Source organism: Camelus ferus, chromosome 6, assembly GCF_009834535.1.
Source record: "Camelus ferus isolate YT-003-E chromosome 6, BCGSAC_Cfer_1.0, whole genome shotgun sequence".
Taxonomy (NCBI): domain Eukaryota; kingdom Metazoa; phylum Chordata; class Mammalia; order Artiodactyla; family Camelidae; genus Camelus; species Camelus ferus.
In genome coordinates this window covers 27,386,383-27,411,509 of record NC_045701.1, presented here as the reverse complement: position 1 = coordinate 27,411,509, position 25,127 = coordinate 27,386,383, and the positions used below count along the sequence as shown (strand labels likewise).

At 34.4% G+C, this 25,127-nt stretch overlaps 1 protein-coding gene across 1 annotated transcript in view; it reads right to left on the bottom strand.

Moving 5' to 3' along the window:
* The window catches only part of AQR (aquarius intron-binding spliceosomal factor), an 85,680-nt gene that overhangs the window by 57,849 nt on the left and 2,704 nt on the right, over positions 1–25,127 (bottom strand). Inside the window, exons 2-13 of the mRNA XM_006193784.3 lie at positions 24,906–24,962; positions 24,299–24,339; positions 19,108–19,143; positions 15,436–15,556; positions 13,266–13,406; positions 11,388–11,456; positions 10,231–10,331; positions 7,782–7,858; positions 5,811–5,875; positions 4,594–4,710; positions 3,077–3,190; positions 1,366–1,469 (exon numbers count right to left, since the gene is read on the bottom strand). Of these exons, the coding sequence (XP_006193846.1) occupies positions 1,366–1,469; positions 3,077–3,190; positions 4,594–4,710; positions 5,811–5,875; positions 7,782–7,858; positions 10,231–10,331; positions 11,388–11,456; positions 13,266–13,406; positions 15,436–15,556; positions 19,108–19,143; positions 24,299–24,339; positions 24,906–24,962 (1,043 nt within the window). The remainder of the gene's footprint in view (positions 1–1,365; positions 1,470–3,076; positions 3,191–4,593; positions 4,711–5,810; positions 5,876–7,781; positions 7,859–10,230; positions 10,332–11,387; positions 11,457–13,265; positions 13,407–15,435; positions 15,557–19,107; positions 19,144–24,298; positions 24,340–24,905; positions 24,963–25,127) is intronic.

Below are 25,127 nucleotides of genomic sequence, written 5' to 3'. Positions count from 1 at the left end.
GATTTTTGAAATAAATTAAATACTAATTTAATAGAACTCTATGCTGTTATTTAAAAGGAAGTAGACCTATGTATTATTAAGAGAGTTATTATTATATCCTCATATAAAAATGAATAACCAAAATAACCTTAATTTGTTTCAATTTAAATAATCAATTAACTAAACATAAAGAGTAAAGGACAACGGAGAGATAAGAGAGCACAATAGTTAAAAGTTAGGGCTCAGAATAAAAATGAATAAAATTTTGCCATTTGGAACAACATGAATGGACCCTGAGGCCATTATGCTAAGTGAAATAAGTCAGAAAAAGAAAGACAAATACTATATGATCTCATTTATATGTGGAAATTAAAGGAAAAAAAAAAAAGAAACAAAAGATAAAAACAACCCCCCCACCTCAAAACCAAGCTCATCGAAAAAGAGATTAGACTGGTGGCTGCCCAAGGTGGGGGGTGGGCAAAACGGTGAAGGAGAGCAAAAGGAAGAAAATTCCAGTTATTAAATAAGTAAGTCATGGGGACGTAATGTACTGAACGATTATAATTAGCAATACTGTATTGCATACTTGGAAGTTGCTAACAGTGTGGATCTTAAAAGTTCTCACCACAGGACAAAAAAATTCTGTATGTATGGAGATGAATGCTACCTAGGCTTGTGGTGATCAATTTTGCAATAAACACAAAGATTAAATCATTATGTTGTACATCTGAAACTAATATTTTATGTTAATTATACCTTAAAAAAAAAGGCTCAGAAATCAGACAGATAGGTTCAAATCCTATCTCTGCCACTTATTAGCTGTGTGACCCAGGTAAAGTACTCAACTCTTCTGGCCTCAGCTACATTATATGTACAATGGTACCTACTCCTCTCACATAAATCAGGATTAAATTATTTATATACTAACAGAGTACCTATGACATAGTAAATAAATGTATGCTATTACTGCCACTTTCAAAAAAAGTATATTAGCAGATAGCTAAGTGGCAGAGAATATTAACAATTTAATAAATTTTAAACATGCCAACACTTTCTTATGTCTTACCTCTAATATCACATGATGAACATTTATTGCTTTCTGTTGTTTACAACTGATACAAGCTTTCTGTCCTACCTTAAAAAAATGTAAGACCTAGGAAAACTATGTAAGTTGTGAAAAATATAAAATTTTATCAAAAAAAAGACAGAAGATATATAATTATATTTAAGTGACTCAAACTCAAAGATACCAAAAGCTACAGAGAAGCACTAGTTCTAGTCGTTAACATACAGTAATGCAGCAAGTAACATTACCTAAAGTAGTGCAAAACTAACTAAAAGCAAAAGAGGAAATTAAAGTTTGGTTGTCCTTTCATATTGCCTTACCTAAGAGGTCCAAAAAACTTGACCAAGGATTCCCGAGTATCTACTTCTGCCACATTTGAGAGGGCAAAATCATACAGTTCAGGGAAATGTGCAAAAGCAGCTCTCTGAAAAAGAACAGCCAAAAAAAAAAAAATTAATGCCCACATATTAATATAATAAACTACAACATATCCTGTATAGTGGAAAAGTATTTTTTAAAAAAATTACTGCACTTCTCTTATATACTTCTCATATGTGACCTCTGCCTTATTTAGCCAAAGGCATTAGATATAATGGGAAAAAAACAAAATTGTTCTGGCAGGAGTGTATGTTCTAGATCCTAAACGGGAGTCAATGTTCAGATTTTGATTTCTAAAACTGTATTTTGAATATATATGAAAATAACCAAGAAGGTCAGCTTCACTGACAGGAGGGGAGAAAAACAAAATTAACAGAACATTTTATTATCAAGAACTGGTCTAACAAAACTAAAAGAAATTCCCAAGGGTAATTCCTACTGAAGAGATATCTTGAGGGAGAGGCCAACAGGACAGAGTGCTTATGCCCTGCTTCACTTGGAAACTTTGGAAAGAAGAACCTCACAGTGTAACACCTCCAACCAACATGGGGTAAGCTGCAAGAAAACAGAAATAGCAGCATTATGCCGACTTGATTAAGTATGTGCAGTGATAACATCCCTAGTCTTCCTTAATGCCCACGTGGCACAGAGAAGACCTAGAAGTTCTCATGTGCACCGTAGTGAATGACACAGAAGGCTGCCAAGGTTACGGATGAGCCTGCCATGAGATGACTACAGGCAACCGCAAAATGATCCTGCAACCCCAGCCTGAAAATGGGGCAGCCAAAGCTAGAAAATGAAGGAGAGTAGCTCTCAGGAGAACTCTAGCACCACCATGAACGAGGTCAACAGCCACGCTCCGAGCAAGCAATCATTGTGCCTTGCTGGTGCCAAGAGAACAGCCACATGCCACACCAGCCACGGTTACAAGGGCAGAGGCAGAAGGACAAAAACACTAATGTTCTGAGAATAGCATAAAAAGACGTCCAGCTGGGACAGTGTGCAGATTACTCCTCTCCCAATGAGGCTATCTCAGTGTCTTCATGCACCCAGAGGCCATTTTGGGGAAGAAGAGGGAGAGCAGAGACTCCTTGAGAGACAGTGGAACTGATTACGAAAGACAATTTGAACTTTAGTTTGTCTCAGTCTTCATGCCCCTGCAAAACTCTTTAAAATGTAAAGAACTGAATTAGTTTATACTGAGAAATAAAAGTTTCCTTTTGCCACCAGAGAAGTGGAGTTCAAGAACAAGATGAGATCGCTAATAGAAACAAGTAATTTGGGGACATATCTGAGCTGTCCTGGTAAATTTCAGTCCCATTACATGTGTATATCTTTCAAACATACAAAATATTTACACATAATTTGTCAAGTTGAAATCCTCTTTCATAAAAAAAAAATTTACATGCACCAAATTGGCCCAGTAAGTCATATTTCTGAGTGTCAAATATCAGTATACTGATTCTCAAAATTTATGACTACAAAAGTGAATCTTCTTTTTCATGAATTCATCAGAATTGGCAATATTTTAAAAATTCAAGACGAAAACACTATTAAATTAGTACCTTTTCCTATTTGTACTATACAAAACTTAAACTGTTGATGATCCAACTTCACGGAGCAGAAGCAAAGGTTATAATGCACTCCAATTACCTGTAGAGAAGTAATTCTATCATAGTGAATCGTAGTCATCTCATTCTCCGTCAGAGCATTTCCAGTCTGGTCGTTAATCTCAAAACCAGTATAGAACTTAAGCATGTCCAAAAGCTGAAAGGATACATTTAAATTAATAAACTGTGTGAACATAAGAGCAAGAAAGCAAGAAAAATGCCATTAAAAGTAATAAACAAGTTCATATACTTTCTCAGAGATACTAAAAAGCATTGGAATGTAAACACCACAGCAAACATTTCAGAACTTATGCAAACATGTTTCACTTATGTGCAAATAAAGTATATGACTTGTGAATAAATTGTTGAGTCTATTTCATATACATCATCTACTACTACAGGGAAGAACTTAAACTGCAATCCCCATACTAAAGAGACATTAAAGATCTAATCAAAGGAAGTCAAGCACTTTAATGGGAAAAAAAAATCTAATTACTGCAAATTTATAGAACTACACCACTAGAGGGAACTCCTGAGGTCTTTTACTTTTACCACTTAGAATTTTCTGAATAAGGGTTTTGCAATTCACAGTTAGAGATACTCTTCTATATGCATCTATTAGGAGAAAACAGCAAGGCTGGAAAAACTAAGTTATTCATTCCTCTCTTCGGTCTCCATGGCCATTGAGCCCTTCCTCTGGCTTGGTTCCTGCTAATGAAGGCATGCTTTCCCCCTGTGGTGGCAGCATCAACAGAACTTAGGGCTGCATTCACCCCAAATTTTTACTATTCTTAACTCTAACCTATGGCAGATCAGATATTAGGATTTTAATATATTGATAAATCACTGGAAACTTAATAAGAAATTTAATAAGAGAATGGGAAAAAAGGGAATGTTCATGCTCACAGATACAAGATAAAAGAATTCTTAAGAGAATATGCAAACACACATTAAAAACTGTATCTCCAACTATGATCGCATTAAAAGGCAAGTATTAGAAGTATGTTATTAGACTTTTCTTCCGGATGACATTACAGGTAATGGATAACCCTGAAACTCTGTCTTCCTACCCAAGGCAGTAAACAAAATACATCTGCCTTCTCACTCAAGGCAGCAGACTAAGTGCATGTGCACTTCCGTGCTATCATCTGCCTGTCATCCCTGTCACCATCATCTTATGGAAACTCAGCCATGATATCAGGGCACAGCTCACTCAAATTAATGCTCATCATCTATTATGTTCACAGTGGTTACTGACATAAAATCAAAATACACAAATAACTGGGACTATGTAGCACATAATTTAGTCCAGTAATAAAGTCACATATGATTAACAAAGGTTATAATATAAAATAGAGGCTACCTGCACAAGAATGAATTCATTTTGTACATTAAGACTGGATTTTACTTTAAAATGACTAATTGGGAATTTATATCATTCAATTCAATATTTAGCAAAATTTACTTTGTGCCATATCCCAGTATTCCCAGTTGCATGGCCAAGAAAAGACCAATTTAGAAATGAAAACCATAAGTATGTTCAGATACATCAATACTCACCTGGGAAAAAAGATGGCCATCCTCTTCCCTATGAACAAGATTGGAAAGGTAACAGTGAACCAAAAGGTGGGAGTCATCCAGGATGGTATTAAACCAGCGCCTTGTGGGGAGGAGGGCCTGAAGAAAATAAATACCATGACATTAAGTCTGCATGTTCTCCCAGCTAGGGGTGAAGTCTACTGATACTTAGCTCAGAAGTGTTAATCACACACAAAGTGCCCTCAGCCCCCCAAAAGATACTGTTTATAAAGTAGGGGTCTAGTCCATGTTGTAAATAAACTCAGTGGTAATGTTTCTAAATAAAATTCAGTACTGAAAAAGTCTCAGACATCCTGGCCAGTGGTTTTCAAACAAAATCCTATATGATATTCCAATATGTATTGTGTGTAGGTTTAAAATCAGAGAAAAGGGAATAGAAACTGCAAAGTGGAGATTCCTTTCTTGGTTTCCTTTTTCCACATTCCTCTATGACATAATCACAGTTTAGAAACCATGAATCCAGCCAAATATTCTCATTTCAAAGAGATTATTGAGATCCTCAGAGGTTATAAATTAGTCACTGGCAGAGCTGGAATTTGAATGAAGACTCATGAATGACTGCTGGTCCAATACTCTAATCCTCATGTCAAGAAACAACCCTACCTCTCCTGATAAGGATGGACAGAAAGGATTTTCTTTCAATTTCCTGCATTAAAGTGGGAGAGGAAAGGAAAGGAATTCAATCTAAATTACACTAACTCTGCATCTGAACTTTGCATCAAGATGTTGCACCTAATAATATGGAATCTTCTTTAAGAATCTTAATTTTAAAGATTGGCAACAGCAAGCAGCTAGCAATATCTTTCTTCATCAACAATAACAGGCACATTTAGAAAAGTGAGATCACTAATGAGATGGCCATAAACCTACGACTTCAGCCTCTATGTAAAACTCTGTGAGGGGTAGTCAAATGTGACAGAAGGTAAACTGCCATTGCTGGACTCATGTTTAATAACCATATTAAATAATGGTTTCTATACAAACAGCAGCCATTGGACAGGCATCTTCTGAAAACTTCAAGGGTTAAACACTTGACCTTCTCTATAAGACACCTTGAAATAGGTATAAAGAAAGGCCGGTTTGAGGTGATAAAGAAACATTTCATCATATATAGTCATATGCTTAATCTTAGCCTCCTGCATGATCATGTAACAGAAAAGTCATTGCACACTTCTTACCTCTAGATCAATCATAAGTTCAATGAATCTTTCACAGTAATGAACTTTGTCCATAGTGACAGGTTCTAAATATAACAGAGAAAACATATTAGAATTTTCTTACTTAGGTCACTCCATGGTACTCTATCTTAAAGCTGGCAACTATTTAGTTATTTAAACAAGGTTATTTGTCTCATTCATCAGGATTGGACTAACTGTGACTCAGAGAATAGACTTCACTTACATTTCAAGAAGGGCAGGTATTATCCTTAAATTTAGCTCTACAAATATGAGAAAATGAGAAAACTAGCTTGGATCAGAGACACATTTTAAAAATAAGAGCTGCAAAAATATTTTTGAAGTGTTAATTTTTAAAAATCTGTACTGAATGATTAATTTTGAAAAAATTTGAAGATTTAAAAACCAGAAAGGCAGTTTTATCTCAGTTCTCGACATATTTTTCTTATTTTCTACACACACTAAACATTGAGGACTTCTTTTATATGCATATATGTATACATACAAAGATATGTACATATCTTTAGACTGCAGAGAAAACAGGTGGGGAAGATACACAACAAACTGAAGGGGCAATTTTTGTGATTTTTTTTCACTATATATGTATTAAATTTGACATTAAAATGTCAATCACACACAGCAATAAAATATTTTTAAAATCACTATCTTACTTTATGTTATTTATGAGCATTAATGTACTATTTTAAAAACATTTATTTTTGTTTTTAAAATAATTACAACCTTGAAACATGTTACACTTTCAGAGTACAAATCTTTTTTTTCTAATGCCAGGAAATGTTCTACCATTTTATCAGCTGAAAGCATCCTGCCAAGAGTGTTTCAACTGAAAAGGAGATAATTTCAGGTCCCTACTGCTGCTTAGTCTAACCCCCAGCAGGGAATAACCCAGTGCTAGACCTGCAGAAGGCACCCTACAAAGGCTTAAGTATATCCACTTATATATTTGTAGTACACAGGAATATAGAAGGCTTTATGTGAAGAAAGAAATGTGAATACTTCTGTGACTACTATATGGAAATAACACATGCTCATAATCTAAAGCCTAAGATAACATAACTCTAGAATTTCATAATTGGGAAAGAAAGACCTTAGAGAACATCTACACTAGCTCTTCAATTTCCAGGTGAGAAACTGAGGATCAGAGGAAAATGACTTGATAAAAGTGTAGAACAAAGTAATAGCTGGTTAGAACTGAAGTTCAGGTTTTCTGAGATACAGTCTAGGTCACACAGCTGTAAAAACTAAAGAATTTAAAGGAGTGACTTTCAAGTTAAATCCACTTAAACAAGGCCTCTGGTGCTATCTTTTGTTCTTACTTCTGTCAAAGGAAAATAATTTTGCCCAGAATTTTTAAACTGAGCAAAATGTAATTAGCTCCTCTTGGTACGTGGGTCTATAATACAAACGCACACACGTATGTATATCTATACGTAGTACAATCATGGTATATTTTAAGGTTTATATCCTACATGGCATTTACTTATATTTGTTTTACCAAATAGGGGCCACGGTGGAGGGAAATCCTTCTCATTTCATCTTGTAGCTCGTATGTCAAAATAATTCTCCTCTTTCCCTCCAAACAACAGTATTTGATATTGCTTAAAAACACTACTCAGTACCATATTGTAAATGCCATATTGATAGGGTCTGTGACTGTCTTGTTCACCATGTCCTAGAACCTTGTTCAGAACCTGTGTCTTACAAGTAAGCTCAAAAAATTTTGCTACATAAATGGACATTTCAATAACAATGCTGGTGCCCTCAAATTAGGTGAATTTGTAAGGCAGTCACAATATTCAGACTGGTAACATACTTGAAAAGGGAAGGACGTACACTTTCTCAATATAATTCAAAACCACTCTAAGAGCAGTTCTTAGACCAGAGATGAGTAAATACTGTATGGGCATCTAAGTGGTAACTTCACAAATAAGCTGAGAGAAGGAAGACAGTTACCAGAAAGCGGGACTGACTTCAGCACAGAGATAAACTTCTGGATGAGCTGTGAAAGAAATCTTCTTTCTTGATAGGCTCTAAAATAACAGGGACGAAATTATTTTTGAGAAATAATTATTTCAAAAGTAAAAATTAAATGTCAAATCACCTTTCTCACACTGTTCAAAATATTCCATTTCTCTCTGAAATCAGGACCATAATTTGAACACACAACTTCTTCTCTGTATAAGCATGGCACCACATGAAGAAAAGAAGAGCCTCTCTGCTGGCCTAATACACCAGCTAGGGAATCACCTCTTTCTTCCCACTGTAAAAGTTTTCACTTGGGATTTAAAGGTCAGGACTAGAAAGGAGTCTTCAAATTTCATTTACAGTCTGCCCTTAACAACAAAAATCTAACTTCTAAATATGTAGTTAGAGTGAGATGAGCAATTTCATCCTTTAAGATGTTTAAATTACTAAATACAATAGAGTATTCAATGTCTAAAGATTAAATGTTAGTTTAAAAAACAATTTTTCACTCATTACTAATTTAAGATGCACTCTGTAACAATTAATCAAAAAACAATCTGTTGGACAGAGCTACAAAGGATTCTGCCAGTCCTGTTGCAAATACAAAAGATAGGAATGACTAAAACACACCGGAAATGAGAAGTTATATAATGTAATTAGTAGCACAAACCAGCATTAATTAATAAAACTGGCTGACATTAATTCAGCACTTACTGTGCCAGGATCTGAGCTGTGTGAAAGACTTCATGCAAACCATCTCACTGAACACCGACAACAGTCCTTTGAAACAGGTACTACTGTCTGGATTTCACAATGAGGCTCAAAGAGGTGAGGTAACTTGGCCAAAGTTACACAGCATGAGAGTGTGAAACCTAGATAAGCCTGACTGTAGATCCTATATTCTCAACAACTATACGTAGACTAATTACTATGAAAAGAGCTGGTGTTTCCATAAAAAATACAGTGTGTTTTAGGAGTTCAGAGAAGAAAGCACGGTGGCCTAAAGCAGTTGGTCTGGAAGAGAGCTCAGAAGGTTAACCTTCAAACATGTAGAGTGGAGGGAAAGAGTAGTTAGGGAAGGAATGTTTAAGAAATGAACAGTCTACTGATTTGGAATTAAATCACACTGAGGTAATGGGAAGAGAGTGCTTAAATTTTTAAAAAGTAGTCAAATGATGCAAAGATATCACATAAGTTAATCCAATCAAGAGGCTGTTCGTTGGAAAGATATCATGAAAAAGAGGAGACTGGAGTTCGAAATTAAAGGAGGGATATTCCTACTCCTGTCCTAATATCCTGTTCTTATAGCTTTCACTTCCTTCCTCCCAAACTCATTTCTCTGACATCCAGCTTTTTTCAGTTCCTCTCATTTACCACCAGCATAACTCTAAGCTTCACTTCTTTTTGTCCTCAAGCCTCTTTTCATGGTTTACATACCTCACTAAATAATCTCACTCCTACTCATGGCTTCAGTTACTAGCTACAGATGTACAGACTACTCTCCTAAGTGGATGAAAAAATAAGACAAGAGTCGAAAGAAGTTATCATAGGCCCCAGGGAAGCGAGTCCTAAGCATATGTATGTAAGCAGAGGGAAAAAAACAGTGAGAGGAAGAGAGCACTTTAAAATGGAGAGAGAAAAAGGATCACCACTAGAACAGTCATGGAGTACATAAGGCAAGAGCACAGGCAGACCAGTTAGCCTCAAAGAGAGAGAGAAACTCTTAGAGCATGCTGATTCTGTCCCTGTGTCCTACAAATAGCATTCTGTTTGATGAAATAAATACTTGCTATCAGACTTTTATCCAATTGATAATAATTACTATTCAAACAACCCATAACCCTCCCCTACTTCTTTATTCCTTATACTTGGTTTGTTTTTCTCCTTGGTATGGACTACCATTTAATATGCTACATAATTCATCTGTTTATTGCTTCCTTCCCCAACTAGAATGTAAGCTCCACAACAGCAGGAATTACTTTCCATTTTGTTCTCTGCTATATTCCCTATACAGTAGTACCCAGCAGGATAATAAATAACCAATATTTGTTGAATGAGTGAAGTATATAAAATAGAGTGTATAAAAGTCATTGTTAAGAGTGAGGGTGTAAGAAAAAAAAAAAAAAGAAAAGTTTGACTGATAGCCTGAAAACTGTGGAGAAAACTGAGAACCATCCACAACAGACAGACCATAATGGACAGCAGGCAGGGAGAAGACCAGTGATACACTTATCACCAGAGCAGAGATAAGGGATAGAAGGAAAACATGGTCATATTCTGGCTTCCTCTTTAGACTCTTGTGAAATATATGACAGTCTAAGTAAAAGCACTCCTTAACCATTTATTTGGTTCAGCACTACGTAAAGGAAACAATACATCAGTCAACACCACAACCCAGCATAATAAACCAACATGAAACAAAGCTTTGGCAACATACTGTTCTCTTGCTTCTGGATCCATCTTTTCATCATTCTTTTTAATCAAGTTCCAGAATTTTCTTAGTTTAGGTGTCTTTTTTAATTCTAATTCCAGTCGTGCCTGAAAGAGTGATATGAAATTAAATCACCAGTAATTACAAGGATAAAGATTAGATCAACTATTAGCCAGCCTTCTAATGTAGGGATACAGTATAGAATAACGGGATAAAACTGGAAAGCAACATGACAAAACCTGAAAACTAAGTAACTAGTAACTATATTTTTAAAAACTATTCAATTCTGACATGTTAATAGAAAACAATAAGACAAAAGAATCTACTGTTAAGATTTTAAGCTCCATAATACATTTTCTTTCTTATTTCTAAAATTAAAAACTTTAGTTTGAAAAAATAAGCATTAACATTTATGAGCATAGTCATTAAAATTCGAAAAATGAGTCTGAAACAATGAACATAAAACAGCTATCACAGCTAAACAAGGAAATGTCCACACTACCACATTCTTCCTTATGGCACTCATCAGTTTTGAACTCAGTATTAATTATTTATATATGCCTGTTTTCACCCCCATCATTGGTACCTATGAATGAGCTTGCACATCTGGGTGTCTGCAAAACCACCCACGTGCATAAAATGCAATTCTGAATAAGATTATACTGAAATTTGAGAGTTTTAACTTTACTCTCTAAGATCTGTTAATTTGTCATTGCTACTGGTGCATATTATATAATGAGAATTAGATGAAAAAAAAAATGAAGTTGTTAATATTAAACATGATTCAGATCTTCTATAGCTGAATGTACATCCCAATCAAGGGAAATAAAGAAGTCAAGTCTATTTAGTCTCATCCAAAGACATACATACAAATAACCATATTTTGCTAAATTAACTCCTTTTCTCATGAGCAATAGATATTACCTTATTACACCTTATAATAATGAAATTAGGTGAAACATATATTAGTCTACACATAAAAACTTTAAAACTTAAAAAAAAACTACACCTATGATTAGGTTAATGCACAGTAAATTAGGTAAATTTTGTAAGCAGGAAAGGGGATTTTTAGCTACCATTTTACATTCATACTAAAGCTACACAGTCTAAAACCACATGTTCCATTTACAAATACACATAAACTTCTGAAATTAAATACTTACAGGCTGTAAGCCCATCCACATTGGGAGGGAGATGAGCTGCTGTACCTGACTTCGTATCAAGTCTACTTCCTGTTTAAAGCACGAAGAGAACAAGTTTATAAACACACAAGCATTTTAACCAAAGTCTTTACATAAGGAGCATACTGCCTTTTTAAGTGCTGGGAGGAAAACACACCATCAATACTTTCAAACTAGTGATATTTTATTATTAAAAAGCTCAATACTTTTTAAAAAAGACACAGCCAAGCCTCATTACTTGAAGATTTCATATTCGTAGGTACCAATCCCTTCTTCAACTTGCAAAGATGCACTTGTAACCCAAATGCAATACTCCCGATGCTTTCACGGCCATTCAGACAGTAGAGGGCAGAGGCAAATGTGAGTTGCTCAACACACACATTTCCCACTGAGCCTGAACAAGGTGATGCTCTGCCTTCTTGCTTCGGCTCTAGTATTGTACACAAGCATCCTTGATATGGTCTATTTAGTGCTACTTTTTCACACTTTTGTGTTTTCTCTTGGTGATTTTGCTACTTAAAATGGCCCCAAGCACAGGGCTGAAGTGTTGTCCAGTGTTCCTAGGTGCAGGAAGGTTATGATATGCCTTACATAGAAAATACGTGTGTTAGATAAGGCTTGTTCAGACATAAGTTACAGCACTGTTGGCCATGAGTTCAATGTTAATGAATCAACAGTATACATTATTACATAAGGCAACTTTAAATAGAACTACACATAAAACAAGGCTATGGATTAATCGGATGATGAAAATGTGACCAGAGACTTACAGGAACCTAACCCTGCGTTTTCCCTATGAGCAATGGTTCAGTTTTAGCTAATTTAGTGTTCACAGCCACTTTATAGAGCATAACTACCTCAGATAATAAGAATTGACAGTAAGCTGGAAAAAAATAAAGTATTTCAATAATAAGCTAGCTTTCAGGTTAATTAAATTTACACCAAACTACTAAGACTAATTAAATCTTATTTTTGTTCAATTTCTGATAAGGAATCACATCCATTCACATCTGTTTAGTTTAATAAGTGTTTAAAAAATGAAAAAAAAAGCAAAAAAATTTAAAAGTAATACTGACATATTGTGAATTTTTTTTTTTTAATGCCTTTGCAGGATTTTTGTCAGGTAGCACATGGAAACAGATAACAAACATCCATCTACCAGCACTCAGTCCTCAGTGTAAGAAAAGAATCCCATGCATTCTTTTGCACGGGTCTAAATGCACTATAAATTCAGAAGCATCTATCTTTAAATAAGCAGGTATATGCCTTCATTTAATCACAGTAGAGAAGCAGAAATGAAATATTATTATAAATATTTATTTTTTAGAAATCTTATGAAGAATGAAAAACTTGTCATACACAACCCAAGAGATTTTCAAAGATCATATAACCACCCCTCATCAGTCAACTCAAAACATAACACTCTGTTCAAATTCAGAGACATATAAACAAACAAAACAACAACAACATAACTCTCCAGCTGACCTACTAGCTTAGGCATGAAGTACGACTGAAAAGTAATGAAACTATGTTTTTGTGTATAGACTACAACACAGATCTCATTACTCAACGTGCATATTAACACTCTTCGCCACTCTACATTTGGAGAATTTCAGTTCATATTATCATTTTACTTAGAGGCTAGATAGAAAAAAGAAGAGATTAAGTCTAAATCTATTAAAAAGCAAACAGATCTTATAAAATGATTTCACTCTGAAGGGGCTGAAATCAGGCCATTAGCATTATCCTCATTCCTCATGAGTATGGATGAAGAGCTGGCTATAGGGGTAACCTCATCTATATTCAACTCAAAAGAACAAGAAAACTTGAACATTTCCCCAAAAGATAAAGTAAAATTACCAAACTATTGAAGCAATGATCAAGAAAAAGCAGTAGGACTGTCTGTTCATGGAGTGAAAATTCACCATCGGTTTCAGCTAATGCCGCTTTCAATATACACTTGAAAAAGAATGGGAAGTGGTCTGGCTTCTTCTTAAAAGTCTGGAATGAGAAAGAATAAAAATGCATTTTGAAATGACTTGCTCACCGCTTTTTCGCCTTTAAACAACACTGGCAGACTTTCTAGGAGTCTGTTAACAAAACCTACTACATTACAAAAAGATTATTTGCTTACTTATAATTAACAGCAAAATATAGCAGGTCAAATATAGGTTTCTGGCAGGACTATGTGAGAGTTGCAGAAACCTTCAGCAAATAAAATAATGGCTTTAATTCCTTTATTTTTTCTTTAAGGATTATGCTGGTAATTAGTTCAGGTTTTGTTTTCTTATTAAAGATCTGAAGTATTCAAATTCTTCTAATTTAAATAAAAGAAAAAACATCTTTAGCAAAAACTATACTTTTCCCACTCTAATTAATCTCAAGGACAGCCTTGAGATTTCCTTTATATTATCTCCTTACCCGTAACATGTAAATAATGTAAAAATAAAAAAGATAAATAATGTAAATATATTCAAGCCTCTCTTTGATCCACCTCCCCACATAGTTCCTTTCTGTTACCTCTCTCATCCTTCATAGACAAGCGCTCCAAATGTGTGGTCTACAGTAGCTGTTTTCACTCACTTCTGTGAAACAGGCTTCTGCCCACAGCGCTGCCCTGAAGCTGTACGGCGATCAAGTCCAATGGACTCTTACCAACCGTCAACTCCTTTTCAATGTGTTGAAAGCACCACTTCCTCTGTCACTTTACAGGCAGTGTTTCTAGGGTTCCAGCCCCATTCTTCTCCCCCTTCCATATTTCAACTGCCAAAAGCTAATGATTCCAAATATACATCTTCACTCCATACTTCTCTCCTTAGCTCTAGGTCCTTAGATTCCTTTGTCCACTAGACAATTTCTTCTAGACATTCAAAAGCAATTTAAACTCGGTAAGTCTAAAACTCAATTCAACAATTTTGTACCCTCCAAAGTATTCCTCAACCCTCTTTCTATCTATCTCGATAAATGGCACTCTCACCTTTTACATTTGGTGGCCCAAGCCTGGAAGGTTACTGAAAATAATGCCCTTCCCTAAGTTACTTCAATCATCAAATCCAAGCAATTCTACTTTCCAAATCTGTGTGTAACCTCTTTTCTTAATCTGTATTGTCATTTCTCTATTTCAAGCTGTAATCACCAAAGTGGTCTTTATAACGTGCAAGCTGATCAGGTCATTCTCTGGCTTCACTTTCTCTTCCTATAGTAGTTTGAAGGAACTTCAGGAAATCCCTAAGATGGCTCAATAAGACACAAGGCCTTTAGTTTCCTTTGGGCTCTAAACTGCCATAAGATGGTAGTCACATAATGAATATTTGAGTGAAGTGTCAATGGTTTTATCTTAAAGAATGTAAAACCTTTTCATTTTGGAGACTGTCCCCTCAAAAGAGATGAGAAGCATCCATGCCTTTCCTTCATGACTGGAGGGGAAAAAACTCTTTTGATGAGCTGACCATTTCACGGTGGCCAGAGAAAAACCTAGATTTTGGTCCTCTATTAGCTGACCAAGGCTCTATTATACCAACACAAAGAGAAAATGTCAGTCCACTAGAAATTTCAAAAAGGGAAAACAGATCCCACATCAGAGGCAAAGAGAGAACTGAAATTACAATAAAAGCATCTCTCTTGACATTGGAAACACAACTTTATTCATCTAAAACTATAAATACACACACCTTGCTGTGAAACAAGGCATTCATTCGAGCATTACTATTTGTGCAACTTAACACAAATTTTACTTTATCTGATGTAAAAGTCTTTATCATCCATGCCATTCTTTGTTTCAAGCACAAAGCAGAAAAACAACTCCACATTCATAATTTTTAAATTCACAATAAATTAGTTTAAAGGAAGTATTGAAACTGAAAGAAATCTAATACTATTTTCATACATCCATTCTTTTTCTCAACATTTATTTTATTATTGGATAAAGTCTGCTCTAGAAACATTATTTATTATCGATAAAAAGTTTGCAACTTTGTAATGGCTTAAGCGGGCACAGTAGGAAAGCTGTGAAGTAATTTAAATCTGTTACCTCCCAAGCTGGGACATTTTCTCTGAACTTCTCATTCACCATACAGCAGATTGACATTAAATAGGCCTTGCTGGACACTTCTGGAGAATAATTCATCCAGAGGTAATTTTCAAGATACTGGCTATGAAGAATAAAAAGGCATAGAATATTTGATTAGTTATTACCACCTCATTATAATATACCACTCCCCTGAAAAAGCCTAACTTACAACTTTCTGAAAACATTTTGGAAATCTGTATTTGTACTTTTGGGAATCCTTTACAAATTTACCTATAATATCGGTCAGTGCTACCTACTGCAAATGTATATAGCAAATGTGGCTTTGGTGAATGAGAGCCTTATACTTTCAAGTAAGAAGATGTCAAAGGTGTCTAACATACATAATTATCACCATTAGAACACTGGATATTCCCTCATCTAAGGCTCTTCATGGAGTTAAAAATAAAAATATCTGACAAATACCAACTCTGAAACAAAATGATATGATGGGCAGCTTCACAGATAAATGTATCTGAGAAATTAACATGAACTCTTATCAGGATCAAATGATTTCAAGAAACTAAGACAGAGACTTAACAATCAAAAAAAGGCTTTGTTACTTAGTTTACAAGGTATTCAACATAAACCAATTTTCTATGTAACTGGCATTTCCCCTTCAAGATGTCAAAACTCTTATTTTAAAACTTTGGTGAAAAATATTCCTAAACAAAATAAATATTTCTGATTTCCAAAACAAAGCTTAGCCATTTCTTATTCAGAGTAGTAGAAACATCAATTACCTTACTAGGCTATAAAATACTCTGAAGCACTAATGCAAAAAACCAGAACTTTTTGATCCTATTTTAAATCACCACACATGCATAACTTTTCAAACATTTATACATGCATGTACACTGAGGTAAGGTGTATCTGCTATAGCATATAATTTTTCTACTTCCTCTTACGCTTCAAAGGTCTGCTCATGTTGGTATTTCCCTGGGTCTATCTTTAGCAATCCCTCTTGTTTAATTTGCAAGAGCCTAGGAAACTGGTAAATAGTATTTTATCCAAAATGATAGTCAAATGGCTCCAAGTTAGAGACTATTCTTTCATAAATAAAAGGCATGAAACTTCGTATCATTCCTTTCTTATAAGCTTAATTTCCTTTTCCCTGGATTATGTCCTTTAAGACCTTCTGTTAGTAAGCCTGTTAGTATGAATCTATCTGAAATCTCTTTATTTCATGAAAGTTTAGCTGGTGATAGAATTCTTTCTAAATTGATATTTCTACTTTTCTATGTATTAGTCTCATTCTACACTCTTTTATTACACTTGAGAAGTCTACAGTCAATTTGTTCTTCTTTGAGTAATCTTTTTTCTCCAGCAGATTTTAACATCTTCACTCTGTCTTTGTTGTTCTGTTCACAATTTGCTATACTTTCTGAATCTAAAAGACTCATGCTTCAACTGTAGAAAATTATTAACCATCATTTATTCTAAATTGTCACTTCTTCATTCTTTCTAAATCTCTTCTGAAATTCCTAATGGACTTTCTCATCCTAGCCTCCATATCTTTTAATTGCCTTATACATTCTCCATCTCTATTTCTCTTTGCTATTATTTGTTAATTTCCTGTTATAAATCCCGATTCACTAATTTCCTCTTTAGCTGTGTCTAACCTACTATTTAATTTGTCCACTGAGTTTTTAATTTGAATTATTTTTATTTCCATTTTTCACCAAACCTTTCCACTTTTAGTGTCTTATTCCTTGTTCACAGATTCTATTTCTTCTTTTATACTTATAATAATTCTAAATATAATGATTTGACAGTATATCAATTATTTGATTATCTGGGGTTTTCTGGCAGAAGAAGGTATCTGATTCTATTCTTTGTTATTTCAACTGAATCTTGCTTTAATGTGCTTTGTAATTTGGGAATTTGAATTCACTTTTACCAGGGTCTTACCTGTAGGAATTTTTTTGCAGTATGGTTGGAACACATACGCTTTCAGAGTATCTTTATATTTGTGTCTGCCAGATGCCCCAGGGATATTACTGGCTTGCCACAGTTTTTAACAACAATGTTTTGGGTATTATCGGACTACATAGCAAATTCTAAATCTATTGTTTACATTTTTCAGATGAGGACTCTGAGAATATGAGAGTCAATGATTTGCTCAAGATGATGCAGTATCTCCACGATATACAGATGATACAGACCTAACTCCAACTACATCTCTTTAATCCAGACTTAAGGACTGTTCAATAATTCCCTGATCCTATTTTGGCAATTGCAGCAAATACAATTATATAACATGTCCTTCTGAGTTTCATCAAAGACTCAATTCAGACTCTAGCAAGAGACCATCAATTATCTCTACTACTAACTTTAGACTCATTATATCTGGAGACTTGCACAGAAAAAAGTGGCATTCTCACCCAGAAATCACATAAAAGCTCCTGGAAGGTAACAATCTGCCTTTTCAGTTATTAAAAATCTTCCACTGTCATTGGTGCCTTCAACCTATTCTGTTGCTTACCCCTTCAGTTCCCACAATTCTCTTGGTATCTGATATTTGCCAGGACTACAGAATTCTGGTTTTATCCTAATTGTGTATCAGCATCCTCTTGATTTTTAATCTTCTTGAAAGATGGCATAATATGGTAAAAGGACACATTAATCTAAGGGCCGGATGCATCCAATTTCTAGCCCGTGTTCTCCTCTATAAAGTAAGGAAGGTCTTACTGGGATTATTGTGAGGATTAAATGAGATCATGTATTCAATAACATAGTTCTTAGAATAGAGTAGGCACTCCATTTACAAGTTAATTCATAACTATAAACCTCTATTTCTCTCTGTAAAAATAATAAGAACACTTACTTCATGCTATTTTTTGTGAGGATCAAATCAATGTATGTAGGGAGTAAGCAGGTGTTAAAGAGAGACTGACTTTGACACAGAAAAGACCTCAAGGGAGTGCGAAGAAGCAGAAAAACCATGAACTTTGGCATCAGATGTTGGCATCCCAGGTCTGTCAATTACTTAAACGCATTATCTTGAACAAATTACTTAACTGCCCTGATGTGTTTTTTCTTTCACTGAATGGAAAGTATAATACTGACTTCGCAGGGTTGCTGTAAGTGCTCTGTATGCAAAATGTTTAACGCTGTGCCTAGCACAACGTTCAATACATGGCAAATATTACTATTATCAGTAACAACCTTGGCTTTTATTTCCAGCCTACTGGCCACATCTGGTTGTAATATAATCTAAATCATAATCTAAAAATTATATATTCTTTTCTGTCTAAAATATTTGTAAGTGGCTTAGCTCAGAACAAGGCTGCCTTGGTATTAACAAGTTACTTTTGAAGGAAAAAAATGGCTATAGAACACACTCCAATTTACTCCCAATGATCACTAGAGGAACCAGAGTTCAGAAATTGCTCAGCACACACCACCTTAATTAGTGAGAAACAACTCAAAATACAGTTACACTGACAATGGAGCATCAACTTTGAAAACAAAGGATATCACACACATATTCCAAAATAAGCCAATCACAAAAACATAAATCTTCAAAAATTTATAATTAATTTCTTATGCACTCACAGAAAGGTACAGAAAACTTAGCCAAAAGTTAATCATTCTGTCATCTTTAACTTTATCAAAGAAAAGTCTTTAACTCACCTGAATTCCAAGAGCATTATCTTTCTGATGGCAAATCTAAAAATATGAAAATAAATAATAAAAATATGTAAATAGAGAATATACACATTTCTCAGTTACTAATGCAGATATATTCTGGAATCTTGTTTTAATATTGACTCGTATGTCCGAATGATCATATTTATTTATGCACTGAAGGCAGTGAGTTTTGCTTTTAAAAATTGCTGTTTATATTTTGTTTCAGGATAGTTGATTTTGTTTCAAAAAATTATCTAAGAACAGTTACTTATATCTCACTCATATAACAAACACAATCAGCACCATGACATACAAGGATATAACACACTGATTAATAAGCCATATAATTTTAATCAAAACACAAATGTTCATCAGTATTCATAATACTGGATCACAACTGCCCAGAGCTAGCCTGTCTCAATTTCCTAAGCACTGACTAACATTCTTTCATGTAATATTGAAATGAAAACATTCTGCTGAAATCATGCCTTCCTATAAACTTGCATCTATATCACAAACATGGGAATCAGATGTTTCCAACGTTTTGCAGTCTTGACACTAAGTCTAAAATATTAGAAAATTGTGGAGGGAATATCAGATAACTTTTGATATACTTTAAAAAATAGAAGTGTTTTGTTTTATATGGAAAAATGATATGGCAGGTACAGGGTATCCCTCTAAAGGTAGGTTCAAATGTCCACTAATTTAGTTTTATCATTTTATATATTAGACATAAAGTAGCCAGACCAGAACACTGCCACTGGAATATTATCCTCCAGCTTTCAAAATTAAATGTGTATGCATTATAAATTTATAGTACCCCAAGAGACCATTACCCTGTCAAAATCCTATTCCACTCAATTCTGATCTCTTAAATAGTTTCACTGAGCAAGTAACGTCACAAAACTTTAGTGAGAATGAAATGGAAGGTTTTAACTGTGGAACAGCACAAAGGTAGAACACTGCCAAGGCACTGGCTTCTGTAATCAGCCAGGCCACTGAGAGGACACAACAGCTTGTGTGGCGCACTCTAGATCTCCAGCTGCAGGCATATCACTTTAAATGCATGTTGCGCAACAGAATTCAGGGCCCACTGTGCAAACACCTGCACACTTAATTTCTTCAGCCACAAATAGGAGGTCATTGATGAAAGGAAGATCTTGGCTCACAAGATAGATCAATATACTGGTCATAATTCAGTGCCATCTTGGCAACACCTTTAAACGTTCTGGGACCTAGTTTCTTCATGTACAGAAAAGGTGCAGTGGCCAATTTTTTTTTTTAATGACCTGACAAGTGAAAAATCAGTTTTGATAGGTCAAGATAGAGCAAAAACACTCTGAAAAACACTCAGCTTCTCTTCTAGCAGTCTTGGTGGTATTCATTAAATTTGGGGTTTTATGCTTCTGTCATTAAATGTATATATATATATAAAATATAAAAATGGGTCTAGGGACTAGACATCATGCCAGAAAACTTTTAAAGATAAGGATGAAAAATTACAAGTAATAATGACAAACATAAAGGATTTGGGGACAGTTATTTTATTAAGTTACCAATATTTACTGAGAGCATGCTTTATAAAGCCTGATTCTGTCAAGGGTTTAATTTTCATTTCATTAAATCCACTCAAAGCTGGATAATTCATGTACAATAAATTGGCTCTATTAACTGTATCTTAACTAGATCATTACATCTGACTTTAAAAAAAGAGTGGTAGGGACATGCAAAAGGGAGTTTCTTTGCTGCTAGAACTGTCCTCTGCCTCCTCTCTTGGGATATGGTTGTATGAAAACATGAGGTCTGGAGCTGTGGCAGCCCCTTTGCAACCACACAGGGAAAGTAAAAAATTTTGTTAAAAGGCTGACAAGGTCCATGATGTTATGAATTTCTGAACTAGCTACTTCCAGATTTATTGTTAAATAGATGATTAAAAAATCAAATAACAGTGAACAAAGGAAGTCAGCCACAGAAGAGTACATGTCATGTGATTCCATTTATATAGTTTAAAACCAAGCAGAATTAAGCTCCAGGGTTCATGTTTGCATACTTAGATACTAAAATGGTGAAGCAAAGTGGCAAACAAGGGCTTCTGGGAAGCTGACAATGTTGGCTCTTTTTTTTTTTTTTTAACCTCACTGGTGGTAATTCAGAAGGCTATATACACATTTCCATACATTTTATGACTTTTCTGTATCATTTCACAGAAAAGGGGCCTAAACATTTTTAATAAAAAGAAATATAAACACTGACAAAAGTAAATTGCTCTATATAAGTCACCCCCTTTTTCCAGTATAAAAATCACCTGGATGGAGTCACAACAGGATTAACAATCATACCAAAGTGTGCAGGTTAAGAGAGTCCTAACGGGGAATGAACCCTGTCCTGTTTAAGAACAGAGTATTGGATAAGAGCCAGAAAACAAGGAAAGAGCCAGAGAACAAGTTAGAGGCTGGGCAATAAAAAGAGGATAACAGGGACTAGCACAGGGTAGTTGTGAGGATAAATGCACTACTATGTACAAGGTGCTGAGAATGGAATCTGGCACACAATAAGCACTCAAGAAATGACACTGTTATTTTTAATATTTAAAAATCAAACAGATAAAAATACATTAAGACAAGCTTGCCAAATTTGATAACGGTAAGGATGGCAAATATGAATACACCACATATTGCATGGGGATTGGGCAATGTGGTATTTTAAAATCTATCTAATTTTGAGATCATAGAAGTGATCATTTATACCATAAGAATATGATAACTTATTGATTTAATTCCCAGATGCCTCCCAGGAAAATAGGAATGATGTTAAAAAAAAATGTATATTTTAAGAACTTTAATGTATAACATTAAGAGTGCCTTATGGCTACAAACTGCCTATTCTGATAGCCTACAAACAAGTTAATGAATCTTACATCAAGCCATTTCCTGTGAACGAGCATATAACAGAGCAAAACGGCTTCCACAAGGCACTAGTCTAAAAAACAGTTATTCAAATTTTTAAATATATACTACAGTTTATGTGTTATACAAGTGCATTTAACTTTTGAACTTTGAAATTTGGGGACAGGATGCAATCAGTTCACTTTTATTCAAGTATTCAAAAATGTGTACAAGACGAGGAAATGGCTGTAAAGAGTGCAATGATAAATCTTAGGGAGCCCAGCCAGTGACTGCTAATTGTTTCAGTAATTAAAAGATAATTTAGCCAAGTTCATATAACTTAAAAAACAACCATTGGCAGCTTTTAGTTGTTAATTATATAAAGGTTATCTTCAAGGAAGCAATGTTAATAGCAAAGGCCTAAATAAAAAACAAACAAACAAACAAAATATCAACAACAAAACCCCAAGAAATCCACTGAAGTGTAAGGAGGGAAAGCCTGTTCTGAAAAGAGGCAGAGAGCTAGTTCCGAAGGTTCAAGGTAATTTCCAGATTGGTATATCCTTAAGATGTGACAAAAAAGGAGCCTAAAACTTGTCTACCCACATCTTCAGTTCAGTTTCCTCAGGCAGTTTCAGCCATACTCACCCTCAGACCAAGTCATGTTACATATCTGCTCAAGTGTCTATCTTCAGAGAGGATCCTTGCCTGATCATTCAGTCTAAAGCAGCAGTCCTTGTTGCTGTACCCTAACCACACTTTAATTCATAGCATTGACATTACGTATCTGTATATACTTCGTCTGTCTAGATAAGAATTAGAACAAAAGCTCCTTGAGTAGGGATTTTATCTGCTATGTTCACTGATGCACCCCTGGCATTGAAATGGTGGTTGATACAAAGTAGGCTCAACCCAGTCCTCTCTTCAGAGCTCTACACCTAGATACCCAAATGCTTATTCTACACCTCCCTCTGCATGGCTCTTCAGTAGCTAGAATTCAGCATTTCCAAAAGCAACTAATGATCTACACCCAATTCTACCTCCAACAACAGCAGAAATTAGTAATGGCACCACTAATCACCTGGCAACCTTTGCCAAAAACTTTGGAGTCGTCCTTGATTCCTCTGTTCCCACACTCACCACATCCAACTACCAACCATCTTGTCACTTCTCTCTCAGATTGGTAACTCCTCTCTATCTCAACTTTCTATGCTACTCTAAGCCATCATTTTCTTGAATCTGACTACAACAATATTCACCTAATTTCCTGCCTCTTTCCCTCTCCAAAATTTTAAAATATCACCCTCATGCTTCCAACACCACTAATTTCCAATCGCTCTTCAAGTTAAAAAAAAAATCCTTAACATGGTCTCCTCCCTACTTCTACAGGCTCAAGAATAAATCAGTAAAACAAAATGACTAGCCTCATATTTTGACACTGCCTTGCAGTTGCCTTCACAGTATTTAGTAAAATTTACCTCCTAAGACTCAAACACATGCAAAAAAATTTACCTCCTAAGACTAAAATACAAGAAAAAAAAAATCTGAGATTTTACAAGGTTTATGACAGTCATAACATAAATGTTTCTATTTCATATCAAAATGATTAGTCAATTACCTTTTAAAATACCCACTGGATATATATGTCTACAGGTGTAGATATGCAAATAGGTCCAAGATACATTGTTTAAAAAAAAAATCCATGATGTAGAATAGTACATCAAGTATAAACTCTTTGCTGTTTAAAAAAAAAAAAAACAAGAAGTAGAAGACAAACATATATATACATAAATAAATTACCTGAGCATTAGGGATAGGAAAGTTGTACTGAAACTTACCCTCTCCTGCATATTGTTCAAAATAATCTTTATTTTTTAATATATATATAGTTTATACATTATATACAAAATATGTATTTTATTATTTTGCATTTATTACTATGTATGTTTTACTTTTATAGTTTTTAAATACTCTTTTAAAAAGATTTATCAGAAAATAAAAAAATAGTATTAGTTAAATTCAAATTTTAAAATCTTCATACTTACTCTTCCTCACATTCCTTCAAAAACAAAATAAACCCTCAGGAACTTAATCCCTCTAATCTGAGCCAGACATTAGAAGGGAAAGAAATATCTTATTATAGAAATATCTTCAGCAGCTAGATGTAGTTTCCCTAGTCACCATCTCCTTGATGACCAAATCAACAAAAGAAAATTCCAAGTTTATGATTACGTTCAGTTTAGAAGTTCAGATAAGATTCAAGTTGGTCCCATCTAGTTCCTATATACAAAAATTAAACTCATTCCTACCTTGATTTGACAATCTCTTTCTCATATATATCTTCAATTACCTGTTATTAGAAATATAAAAATGTTTAATATCTCAAATAACTTTTTTTAGACTCTAAATTGAGAGTTTTCAATCACTGAAATTATACAAAGTAAGTTGGTTTAGGAAAGTTATCAAATATTACTGCTACTGAAACAATACTTAAGAAATTTTTTATAACCCCTAATTACATTCCTCAAAATGAGAAATAATAGAAAGAAAAGTAGTAAAAAAAATAAATAAATAAATAATAAAATATATCTACACAAAAATCTACAATAACGATAAATCAAAAACAATCTAAGAATCTACAAACAGGAAAATCCACACACATTTTTTTAAAAGCTTAAAGGAAATACAACAAATGATAGCAGAGGTTACCTTTGTGTAGTAATTTTTATTTTCTCATGTGTAGCTTCTGTATCTTCCAAATTTTCTATTATAAGTAATTATTACTTTGGTAATTAGAAAGTCATTAATTTTAATTTTTAAAATATTATGGAAAGCTTTTGTTGAATTAGCTCTTGAAAGAAAGATAACAAAGAGCATACTTATTCAAAAAGTATGTTGCAAAGCAAAAATACGTACCTTTATATCAAAAGGTGATTTTTTCTTGATATGAGGAGCCCAGTATTTACAAGCTAGCTGCAAAAGTAAACAGTTTAAACAGTAAGTCACAGATTCATACCACTGTAGAGCTAAAAGACTGAGACCACTCAGTGACAAGCTGTTTCTTAACCGGGCACTACTGCATGGGGTGGAGTGACACAGTAATCTACCTCTTAAAAGGATTGGCTTGCAGATCAGCTA